Source organism: Entelurus aequoreus, linkage group LG08 (genome assembly GCF_033978785.1).
Source record: "Entelurus aequoreus isolate RoL-2023_Sb linkage group LG08, RoL_Eaeq_v1.1, whole genome shotgun sequence".
Classification (NCBI taxonomy): domain Eukaryota; kingdom Metazoa; phylum Chordata; class Actinopteri; order Syngnathiformes; family Syngnathidae; genus Entelurus; species Entelurus aequoreus.
In genome coordinates, this window is record NC_084738.1 from 39,587,048 (window position 1) to 39,600,259 (window position 13,212).

The 13,212-nt window shown below is 38.6% G+C and overlaps 1 protein-coding gene across 3 annotated transcripts in view; it reads right to left on the bottom strand.

Moving 5' to 3' along the window:
* Positions 1 to 427: 427 nt before the first annotated feature.
* Positions 428 to 13,212, bottom strand: part of LOC133655868 (protein shisa-6) — a 202,139-nt gene continuing 189,354 nt past the window's right edge. For 2 of the 3 annotated variants that reach the window (XM_062056456.1, XM_062056454.1), the window contains 2 exons: positions 10,033 to 10,136; positions 428 to 4,821 (listed from right to left, as the gene is read on the bottom strand). In XM_062056456.1, the coding sequence (XP_061912440.1) occupies positions 3,976 to 4,821; positions 10,033 to 10,136 (950 nt within the window). In that variant the 3' untranslated portion in view covers positions 428 to 3,975. The remainder of the gene's footprint in view (positions 4,822 to 10,032; positions 10,137 to 13,212) is intronic. The other variant, XM_062056455.1, reaches the window with a different exon arrangement.

Genomic DNA, 13,212 nt, shown 5'->3' on the forward strand with positions numbered 1-13,212 from the left:
TAACAATTAATTACGTCATTAATATTATTTCAACAGTTCACTAAATGTACCCACTGTCCCTACATCTGTGATCACTTCTCAATGTTTCTTCTTCTTTCCCATTTGGGTTTTTTCTGTTTTTCCCTGCCCAGATGTGGATCAGGGGATGTCATAATGAGCTTGTGAAGCCCTTCGAGGCACTTGTGATTAAGGCCGATAGAAATCAAATTTGATTGATTGATTATACTGAAAATACATACTGATATTTTCTTGTGATTGTTTTATGCTTCCAATTAACAAATAAGAAGCAGCAGAAACTAAAACCATTTTAATCAAAAGAACAAATATCTAAAAGTCCATCAAAATGTATTCGATTTTGTACGTGAATAATGTGGTTAGGTTTGGGGTTTTTCAGTCATCATCAAAATGAACAACACAGACTGCTTAATCAATATTTAATAGTTAGAAAAATATGGATGGTTTATTTGTTACTACAAGCATTATAATCCATTTCCATGATGTTCAACTTGGGGGATGTCAATGGAGAACAGTATACATCCAAGTATGAGCAATATATCTGTTATTAACAACACATTCATTCCTTTTCTCAATACAAAGTTCTGCAAGAAACACACAGTATAGTAGTCATTTATCCTGTCAAATACTTGGTTAAGTGGGGTTCTAATCTGAACTAACAAAACAGTGATCATTTATAGTTGTTCTTTTGAAGAATCTACTTTCAACCGACAGTCTAAATCAAAGTCCATTCAGTTCAGACTTGCCAAAAACACTTTTTCTAGTATAGCTTATTTACAGACTAGAAGCAAAATAAACCCCCAAAATATGTGTGTGTGTGTGTGTGTGTGTGTGTATATATATACAGTACAGTCCCTCGCAAAAGTGAGTATCCACCCTTTAAATTTTTGCAAATATGTATTATATTTTCACTTTAATACAATATAAAGTGGTCAGTGGACTGCTTAGTGTAAATTCCTCCTAAAATAACACACAGCCTTTAATGTCTAAAACACTCACAACAAAAGTGAGTACAATTTCTAAATTGGGCCAAAGTGTCAATATTTTACTTGTATACATGCGCGATATCGACAACAAATAAATATCCTCATATGGGTAAATTAGGCAGGACTGTGGCACAGGGAGTAGTGTGTGTGCCTCACAGTAAAAGTCCGGGCTCCGGGTCTTTTTGTGTGGAGTTTGCATGTTCTCCCCGTGACTGCGTGGGTAGTCCGGCTTCCTCCCACCTCCAAAGACATGCACCTGGGGATAGGTTGACTGGCAACACTAAATTGGCCCTAGTGTGTGAATGTGAGTGTGAATGTTGTCTGTCTATCTGTGTTAGCCCTGTGATGAGGTGGCGTCTTGTCCAGGGTGTACCCGAATGCGGAAGGCGAGGTACAAGCAATAGAAAATGGATGGATGGGTAATTTATATCCCAATAATGATATATATTAAGATATAGTGTTTGTTATTTAAATTATATTTTTATGCACACATTAAATTAGTTTTACTTTTGGTCATATTTTCTTCTTTTATTTCGTCTCGCATTGACTATTGCATGTCTCTTTTCACTCTCTTCAACAAGTCAACGCTAAAGAGACTTCAGACTGTACAAAATGCAGCTGCCAAACTGTTGACCAGTGCACCCACAACAGCCCACATCTCCCCCGTTTTATCTAGTCTTCATTGGCTTCCCCCGTTAATAATTCCGCATTGAGTTTAAGATTTTAGTCTTGACATTCCGTGCGTTGCATGGTGGGGCCCCTCAGTACATCACTGACTTGATATGCCCCCTACTCCTCAGGGCGCAGCCTCCGGTCTTTAGGCCAGGGTCTTCTAAAGATCCCAAAAACGTGTTTTAAAACCTGTGGAGACCTGGCATTCCAGGCTATAGCTCCCAGACTCTGCAACAATTTGCACCAGTCCCTCCGTGATCTTGACTGTGTTGAAACTTTTAAGAAACATTTGAAAACTTCTCTTTTTAGTAAAGCTTTTAGTTAATGCACCTTTGAACTATCATTTGTAATCCACTTTGTATCCTTTTTATGATGTTGCCCCTGTTGTTTTAATTGAATTGTTGTTTTACTTCACCTATGTTTTGTACAGCGCTTTGTGATTTTATCTGTGAAAAGCGCTTTATAAATAAGATGTACTTACTTATATTATAAACAAGACAAGACAATTTTAGTGCCAACCCTTTTTTTCAACAGTGTATACTCGAGCCATGTCAAAACATGAATTTAGAGACTTTAGAAACATTTCTTGGTGTCTACGGGACTGCTCGTCATAGACGGTGATAACACTTTGTGGTTTTGGCATTTTGTCACATTTTTTCACTGTCTCCGTACTGTTCCATGTAACGTGTCTTTGAGTGATAAAAAAAATATGAGACGTGTTCAGGTGACTGGCAACGACTTGTTGGCGGCATATTTTAAAAAATGACCGTTCAGGCGGCCACTGACGTTTGTTAATCCAAGCCAAAGCTAAACAAAGGAGTTCATCGTCCATCGTTTTTGGCAGCAATTCCTCTTCAGGTTTTGTTGGCTTAGCTTCTGTTGGGTTTGTCCCTGCCTGCTAGTAGCAGATTGCTATGATGTTGACATCCATACTGACTTTTCCCGTGAAGTTAATTCAAGTGAAGTAAAAATGCTACTGCAAAGAAGCAGTGCTGCTGCAGTTACATTAGTCGCATTTTTAGATTACGATATAAGTCATATCGTACAATAGACATTTTTATGTTGTACTGCATTATATCGTTATATTGCACAGCACTAGTGGATACCATTATTTTCCAGCACTGCCTTAACTCTCTTGGGCATTGATTTTATTACAGCTTCAGGTTGCCTTTAGAATCCTCTTCCACTCCTCCATGACAATGTCACAAAAATGGTGGATGTTGCAGACTTTGTGCTCCTCCACTTCACTTTACCAGTGGCCAGTATGGGAGAGTGTAAGAGCAATAACACTAAATATGACACACCTGTTCCCTTTTCACACCTGAAACCTTGAAACATGACACTTGGCAGGGAAAATTAATAATTTGGCCCAATGTCAGACATTCTTCTTTTGGTTGTAGTCACTTTTTGTTGCCAGAGGTTTTGACATCATTGGCTGTGTGTTGAGTTATTTTGAGTGGACAGTAATTTACAGTCACACAAGATGTACACTGACTACTTGAAATTGTATCAACGTGTCTTAATTTTTTTCCCATGAAGAAATATGATAATATAATAAAATATATGCAGGCGTACTCACTTTTATGAGGTGCTGTAACTGTCATCGCCTTACAAAAACCCTAGCTGTCACTAAAAATTCAGTAACAATATGATTATTCTTTTTTTTAATGATTTGTGCTTTATAACCCACATGTCATTTTTTAGAAATTGAACATCTGTTAGAGGCACCAAAAAGTGCAAATAACATCAAATTCAGCGTCTCTCTACAGCTATAAATAGGATGGGTTGTACAAATATTTTTTTGTCCATTTTATCTATATATTCATGATGTTATTATAGTTCATTATATGTGGTGCTGTAGTGTCATACATCAGAAGTCAATGAGGAATTGGATCCTTGGGTTTTACAGTGAAAAGCCCTTTTACAGAAAAGGTAATACACTAGATTTTTTGGGGAAAAAGGGGGTTGATCACGGCTTGAAAAGATTAGTGTTTCCTCACCAAAACCCACAGAACGAGACCAGGGCCTGTGCATGGAAATTATAATGCGGAGAGTGGTGCGATTGTTTTGCAGGTGAGAGGGAGAACTCCTGAATTAAAGTATTCTGGATGTAGCATACAGTGTAGCTCATTTTACCGGTCTCTCACAGTAAGCGAGTTGATGTTCTTGGTCCTGGAACGTGGGTCAAAGAAAGCTAAATCATCACCGTCCTATTCTAATCGAGCATGAGCACACCTGATTACTTCAGCCAATGGCACAGTAGTGTTACTGTCCGTGCAATTCAGGCACTTCCCGGTTGCAGTTACACGGTCACCTCAGTCTTGCTGCCAGTGCGGTAGTGCTGCGGCGGCTGTTGCTGCTGGTGATGCTGGGGGACGTAGTGGAGCTGTTCCACGGTGTGAGTCCGTCTTGTGGCGAATGCCTGCCGCTTATTAACAGTCTGGTTCATTGCTAAAGTGTTTGAGTGTGTTGAGGGCGCCGCTGTCAGAGCCCCAGCACTGGCTCCACTACCCCCATTGTTGGAGGCACTGGGATGGGAGTGCATTTTGGTCATCTTGTAGCGATCCATCAGAGGCGTGGTGGGCATGAAGACATCTGTGTGCGAAATGGCACGTGACATGGACTTGTCCATGTCGTAGAACCCACCGGACGCACTGCTGACCATGCCGCGCTTTAGCGACATCATCAGCTTGTCTGGCGAGAGGAGAGGATCTTGGGACAGAAGGCGGTCTTGTGAGTACAGGCGATCTTGTGAGTAGAGTCGGTCTTGAGAGTAGTGACGGTCTTTTGGGTAAAGGTGATCCTGTGAGAGCAATCGGTCCTTGGAGTACATGCGGTCCTTGGTGTACAGGCGTTCTTGGGAAGTATGGCGGTCCTGCGGAAGGAGTCGCTCTTGGGATCGAAGACGTTCAGCTGACAGCAGCTGTTCATCTGAGAGGATCCGACCTCCGTAGGGTGACATACCATTCGAGGATGTGTTGTATTCCTGTTGTGGGGCTCTCTCTGGGGACAGAACCCGATCCTGAGACATGGCTCTCTGGACACGACGGGGTCTTTGTCTTTGCTGGGAAGGCTGCTGGGAAGACTGTGGTTGGGTAGAAACCTGTGAGATGGAGGACTGTTGGGCCTGGCTCTGAAGCTGTTGCTGCTGTTCAACATATTACAGAAGACAGAGCAGAATATAATTACTTAAGTTTCTTCTTACTATTAGATTTTCAATTAAGGATGCTGGATCAGTGTCAAATTACGTTTGACATATGTGTTGGACACAGAATACCGCTCAGTGTTGATGGTAGAACTGGTGGACATGCCTGTTTAATGAACCTTAAAAAAATGAAACCCTACTTGAACAATAGCAAAAAATTCACCAAGGACTGTACTGATCTGTCCGAATCAAATTCCGCCACACCTGCTTTCTCCTAACAAAGGCTTTAATGTAGTTGATGCATGAAGGCTAACTATGAAAATGTACCCGTCTATTTCTCGCTTGACAATTCTTTAGGTAATGAATGGCTGAAATGCACCACCCTTTAGGTCAGTGGTTCTTCACCTGGGTTCGATCGAACTCTATGGGTTCGGTGAGTCGGCCTCAGGGGTTCGGCGGAGGTCAAGACACACCAGACTCATCGTGTAAATAAAAACTTCTCCCTATTGGCGTATTACGGATACGGCAACAGCAGAAGTCACACTGATTTGCAGGTGTGTAATTTGTTGTGAGTTTATGCACTGTTAGTTTTGTTGTTTGAACAAGGTGATGTTCATGCACGGTTCATTTTGTGCACCAGTAATAAAACATGGTAACACTATAGTATGGGGAACATATTCACCATTAATTAGTTGCTTATTAACATGCATATTAGTAACATAATAGCTCTTAACTAGTCATTATTAAGTACTTATTAATGCCTTATTCGGCATGGCTTTATTATAACCCCAACCCTCTAACCCTAACCAAATAACTCTAAATTAAGTCTTTGTTACTTAGAATATGTTCCCCATACTTAAGTGTTACCAAAAACATTTAACTTTGTCTTGAATTTGAAAAAAAACAACATTTTATTTTTCACTAAAGAAGGTTCGGTGAATGCGCATATGAAACTGGTGGGGTTCGGTACCTCCAACAAGGTTAAGAACCACTGCTTTAGGTAATTAACTGTTGCAGGTCATGCCCCAACACGTGGGGGGCCGAAAGAAATGTCCATATGGGAAATGTACCAAACAAATTTTTCCAGCGATAAACAAATAATATTTGCTTTGCAGCCCTTCATTTCCAATGTATGAATTGTTGCTATTAACAGATCTATTGTTCTTACTTAGATTTCTGAGGAATTTCTTACCATTGTCTTTGTTTTAATCATTAAAGCAGCACTAAGTAACATTTCAACCTTCATTAAATATTTTCATAAGTTCTGGGACGATACATCGACTTACAACTAGTTGAATGACACCTCCGTCATGGCCTGAGGGGGTCTGTATCGCTTTTACAGGCACTTAGCGATATTGAGGGGAGTGGCAGGAACTCTGCCCCACAAAATACTACAAATGTGCTGACTTGCTTTACGACATACGTCACTTCCCCTTTCTCTAGTCGATAATAAGACGGAAGTCAGAAAACAAAAAGGAATTAGAAGAATGCCCATGTGCAATTACTAATAAAACGTTTTGTCTGAGAGGACAATAAAAGAAAAACTGACCTTGCCCGGATAAAAAGGACAATGAAAGATCAACATTGGCCCGGCTTTCACTCACTGGCATAAGCTCAAAGGCAAGGAATTTCAGACCGATGCTGCCTTGGCTCTGTTCCTGCTGGACTAGTAAGTGACTTTTGATGCTCAAATCAAAATGCTAATGCTAATGTTAGCTATCGGAAATTTGCGTGGTAGCAATAAAAAGCCACCAGCGTGATCGTTTCTTTACACTTCCTTAGAAAAAAATCCACTGCTGCCCTTCCTTTGCTGCGTCATGTTTGTTGCACAATCCAAGATCATTTCTTGATAACGTCTGCTAATTAACGTCAGCATAGCCATTAGAGACGTAATATTACATAAGATATCATGTCAGTATGACGCTATATGCGCTAGTCAGCATGGGAAGTGTTCTACTGGCAAAACACTACCGCTTTGGTCTACTAGTGCTGCCAAAGTCAACCAAAACTGAAGGTTCTTAAGTGGGGCTTTAATACATCCCATATGAATGTGATATTTGTAATAAATTAGAAAAAATGACTTTAGAGCACCTTAAAGTTACAATCTACGCAGAGATGACATTTGTGCCACTTTGTGTTTTACACTACAGCATCTTTTCAGACGGCAAGCAGCAGCACATTTGCTGCTGACAGACAGACTCAACATGTAGATCCAGGTGCGTGTTTATTTTTTAACAAACTTTATAATCCTTTTTTAATAAAAAACAACAACATATATGCTCAACTTTAATACATCTAAATCAAAATCAGACTATATTTTTCCACAATCACATTTAAATACTCTCAAGACATTCCCGCCTATTCATCAGAAATAGTTGTTTTACTTTGGCAGCATTAAAATGAGTGCTTGAATGTATTTTATCACTAATGATGACATGCTGCAAGAGAAAATAATGGATATTAATAGTTGATATTAGCTTGCATTCTCACACTAAAGAAGCTCTCAGTGCTCTTATATGGCCTTTTTAGCAATCGATTGTATAGTTACTACAACTATACTACTGGAATAGGAAGTAAGAGGTTATACTGTACATATATTATGGGTTTCACCCTATCATTATATTATACTCATCCATCCATTTTCTACCGCTTGTCCCGTTCGGGGTCTCAGCTGCATTCGTATATATTGAATTTACTTTGCTTATATACTTTGATATTTAATTAGAGTATATCATTATATATGCTGATTATTTTAACAGGGCATAGTGAACAGTCAGTCAAAATGGAAAATATCGGCTTGTAAACAAATCATCATTATTAATACATCTACAGATATAGTTCAAAGTTGTTCAATGTGTGTGTTAAACCTTATTACATCAGTGAGTATATATATATATATATATATATTATATATATATATATATATATATATATATATATATATATTTAACATGTATTTTATATATTTTAGTTTGTTTTGTCGACATTTAGACAAATACCTTTCAGACAATATATATTGATTTAACAATGTTTTAAAAAGGTAATTAATGGATTTTATCGATACTGAAAATTAAAACATTGGCTCCAAGAACAACAGACTTTGACGTTATATAAAGTTGTTTTTAGCATTTTTAAATGAATAGAGACATACACTTTACACGAGTCAGTTGCCTGTCTAAAACATCATTACCAGGCGCCATCATTAATCAAAACAAGTACGGCAGTGAAGCAGGCGAACGAAAAATGAATAAGCCACCATTGCAATCCATTGTGTGGAAACCTTTGGGCTTTTGCATTGACAGACATGTTCATAATAAGTTGCTCACAGTTTGTAAGATATGTAAGATACAAGGCCAACACGACAAATCTCTAGAAACAATAATAGCGCGATTGGATACGCGCCAACCGTCCAGGCAAAGCAGCGTTCATGGAGAAGCACTCAAGCGTCACAAAGCAGGAGTTGGTTTCACTTGCCCTTTTGATAAATATTACTGCACTGCTGTTTATTAGAATGAGTGTATTTGTTGTATTTGTGTTATATTTATGTTGAAACACAGCAGCAAAAGTAGCAGGTAAATCTACCGTTAATTTAACCTGAAGAGGCGTTGGTTGCACTATATTTTTTATACTAATATTATATTATTTCTAAACCTAAAGCAGAAGTGGCAAGTAAATCTACTGTTAAAATGTTGGTTACTGTACTTTTATTTAAACATTTTTGAATGCTGAAAATGAGAGCAGAAAAGGTGTTGGTTTTTCAAATAAGATGTATTGGCCGTTAATTGTTGTTTACTTACTTGTTTGGATATATAATTCATTTATACATATTTCCCTTACAAGAAATAACAAGAATATAGGAAGTAATTAATAATGTAATAATTAACTTGCGAGCACAGTTTAAGTAACGAGCCACAGATTCCCGAGGAAGCTAAAAAAGCTAAATAAAGTTGTTTGTTCAGAGAGTTGAGATCACGTCACAAAAAGCTATGAAAAACAACCGAGTCTAGAGTGTGGCGCAGGAGCCATTTATGGCCATTGTTCATTTTTCTTTGGCCGCTATTGCTTTGGTACATGACCAAAACCAGGAATCTTGGGAACCAAATGTTTTGTGACCACTGCAACTATTAATGACATAATATTCAGTTTTTGGCTGTTCGCCTACTATCGACATTTGCCCATTTATGCGCGTGCTTGTGGTTTGAAATGTCTGTTTTGAAAATCAATTACATTTATTTTTGAGCTGAGGGTCTTCCAGTTTTGGGTAAATATTTTTAATGATATTAAGCAATTGCCATTGCAAAACAAATACAACTCTGCCCTATACCGGTATTAGTACAGTACCGCGATACTAATGAATCATATTCGGTACTACACCGCCTCTAAAAAGTACCAGTCCACCACCCATTAGTGGATCTACACCTGACATCCACTGTAATGATACCAAGTACAATAGCGTATCTAGTCGATACTACTATGATTACCTCGATATTTTTTGGCATCACCACATCTTCTTTCCTTTTTAAAAAATGTAAATTATGTTTATAAACTCAGGAAATATGTCCCTGGACACATGAGGACTTTGAATATGACCAATGTATGATCCTGTAATGACTTGGTATCAGATCGATACCTAAATTTGTGGTATCATCCAAAACAAATGTAAAGTATCAAACAACAGAAGAATAAGTGATTATTACATTTTAACAGAAGTGTAGATAGAACATGTCAAAAGAGAAAGTAAGCAGATATTAACAGTAAATGAACAAGTAGATTAATAATTAATTTTGTACCACTTGCCCTTAATAATTTCGACAAAATAATAGAATGGAAAATGACACAATATGTTACTGCATATTTTTAGCTGACTAAATTAGGAGCCTTTGTTTGCATACTTACTAATAAAAGACGAGTTGTCTTGTATGTTCACTATTTTATTTAAGGACAAACTTGCAATAAGAAAACATATGTTTAATGTATCGTAAAATGTTTTGTTAAAATAAAGCCAATAATGCAATTTTTTGTGGTCCCCTTTATTTAGAAAAGTACCGAAATAATTTTGGTACCGGTATCGGTACCAAAATATTGGTATCGGGACAACACTACCCTGCAGTCCCAGGTACCAAGGTCCTTCAGTTTTAAAAGGTTCAACTAGGATGTTCACACATGCAAATATGGAAAGATGACTTGCCAAAAAAAATCAACCGTTTTACCCACCGGGTCTTGGCTGATTTTAAGAACATGAAGGGGAAGAGTGCCTCTTGCTGCCAGGTCGGGCAGGTGGCGTTTACGAGAATAGTAGTCCTCCACTTCTTTATCTGCTGCAGAGGAGATGAGCGGGGAGAAAACAAGAGGTTAAGGAAGATGTTCAGAGAGAAAAGCTTGGTGCTGAATGAGAGAGAAGATCAAGAGGGAAAAGGTTTCTCTTTTATAGAAAAAAGCAGGCTGTCACCCTTACAAGCTTTGCGGACTAGAAGAGAAGGCGAGTGGTTAGGGTATTACACATGCCAGACACATCATATCCACACGCCCACTTTGGGAAGCCTACAGAGTAGACGTGGCGGATTCTCAAAGGTCATGGGGAAGGAGACCATTGTCATACCCACACAGACACGGCGTACGTGCTGAACAGTATCCTGTCACATGACACACATGCTGTCGAAAAGGATTCAAACATGTACACACAACACAACTTTATATACGGACCAGAAAACTTCCCAAGACAGTTATAGACAACCATGCAGTGTAGCAACAACCCCATGCCACACAACACCATGCATTCAATTATGCAAGGAAATACAAAACCTCCACTTTCAAAATGGAAGCATCCATTATTGCAAACACATTAATGTATTTCCATATTTGTGTGTGTGTGCGTGTGTGTGTGTGTGAATGCTGACGCAAGTGTTTAATCATCTTACACAGTCGACGATGGGGGGTAATTTAAAAACGGGCGGAATACACGACGGACCAGACGTCGCCTTATTGAAATTCATAGACAACCTTTGAGTGTGAGCTGTACGTACGTGCGTGGTTCACGCCACCTGTCAAGACGCGTCCCCGCCAAACATCCCATTCAGCGGCGAGTCACGTCTGCGCGCCGCAAATCGATTCATAATGAGAGATAATAACAAGATGTTGCTTTTCAAGTATAATGCGCCCATCGCACACTCAACGAGTGTAATGGCGTAATCCAGATGAGCAAACACGTGTTATCTATACCATCCAGCACAGGAAACACTTTTTTTTTCCTGTCTGGACAATAAGTTGCAATTAACCCATAATAACCCATTGTGACAGCTAGGTCCGCCAACACATTTTTGTGCATTCCACCAAGTATATTTACGTCTATTCTCATGGTATTGTGATTCATTTCTATTGTATTCAATTCAGTTGAGACTTCTGGACATAATGTGATATTATTGTGCTACAGGCTGTATATGAATACCTCTAAGAGTGTTTAGAAATAAGTGTCTCTTGGCTAATTGTTGTGCTTTAAGTAACACGCAAAAGTTTTAGTCGCAAGCATCACCGTCATCAAAAGGCGTATAAAATGCCACAGTGAACACCGTAAGATCATACTTGCCAACCTTGAGACCTCCGAATTCGGGAGATGGGGGGGTATATATTTTCAAGTATTTCTTATATATATATATATATATATATATATATATATATATATATATATATATATATATATATATATATATATATATATATATATATATATATATATATATATATATATATATATATACACACACTACCGTTCAAAAGTTTGGGGTCACCCAAACAATTTTGTGGAATAGCCTTAATTTCTAAGAACAAGAAAAGACTGTCGAGTTTCAGATGAAAGTTCTCTTTTTCTGGCCATTTTGAGCGTTTAATTGACCCCACATATGTGATGCTCCAGAAACTCAATCTGCTCAAAGGAAGGTCAGTTTTGTAACTTCTGTAACGAGCTAAACTGTCTTCAGATGTGTGAACATGATTGCACAAGGGTTTTCTAATCATCAACTAGCCTTCTGGGCCAATGAGCAAACACATTGTACCATTAGAACACTGGAGTGATAGTTTCTGGAAATGGGCCTCTATACACCTATGTAGATATTGCACCAAAAACCAGACATTTGCAGCTAGAATAGTCATTTACCACAATAGCAAAGTATAGAGTGTATTTCTTTAAAGTTAAGACTAGTTTAAAGTTATCTTCATTGAAAAGTACAGTGCTTTTCCTTCAAAAATAAGGACATTTCAATGTGACCCAAAACTTTTGAACGGTAGTGTATATATATATATATATATATAAAAATAATCCGTTTTTGAATGAGTATATCCGTTCGGCCACCGTGTTCAATGGATGAATTGATTTAAACAAGTTGAAAAACTTATTCGGGTGTTACCATTTAGTCGTCAATTGTACGGAATATGTGCAATCTACTATTAAAAGTTTCAATCAATCAATCAAAGAAGTCTGATCTACAAAATTTGCCGGCAGCATACCCCTTCGAGCTGTCCTGGATGAACTGAAATTATTTTTTCCAATCATTTTGGAACTTGCAAGCGTACTTCTTCTTCTTACTCGTCGTCGTCATGTCTCTTCTTCGTTCTTCTGCTTCGTCTCTGCTATGTTTTTGGACATTACTACTTGCCGTTGTTTTGAAGCAATGCATGATGGAAATCCGGATGTTGTGTGTCAGTGTATTAACGTGCCGGCTGCAATAAACACACGCTGAGTAATAGCTCCGTGCCTGCCTACTTTATGGGTTATAGATAAACCTATGGATAACAGAGACACATATAATAGTCTCCTTTTCAGGTGAGAGAGGACGCTAAAGGCAGTGCCTTTAAGGCACGCCCCCAATATTGTTGTCCGGGTGGAAATCGGGAGAAATTCGGGAGAATGGTTGCCCCGGGAGATTTTCGGGAGGGGCACTGAAATTCGGGATTTTCCCGGGAAAATCTGGATGGTTGGCAAGTATGCGTAAGATCCTCCCAAAACATCTGGTATTGCTTGCTAGCATTAGCCTAAACTGGAGATTAATGTAACTTTGTTTTTCCCGCTTGTCTGCACCACACTGAAGCAGAATGAGTCTAACGCCGGCTAAGAATGTTTTAACAACGGAGGACATTTATCCATTAAAATATGGAAAAGCTGCTGATTTGTGTTTGATGGAGAAGCAGATGGAAGGTGATACCGTAGAGGTCAGCTCTCAAAGGTAAATACTATACATTGCTACTGTACTTGTTCGTAGTACACTCTATAGCAGGGGTGTCAAATGTACGGATCAGGCCCACGAACAGGTTTTATCCGGCCCGCAAGATGAGTTTGCTAAGTATAAAAGAAGGTTAAATTTTTGAATGAAAGAAACTTCTGTTTTAAATGTGTCCACTGAA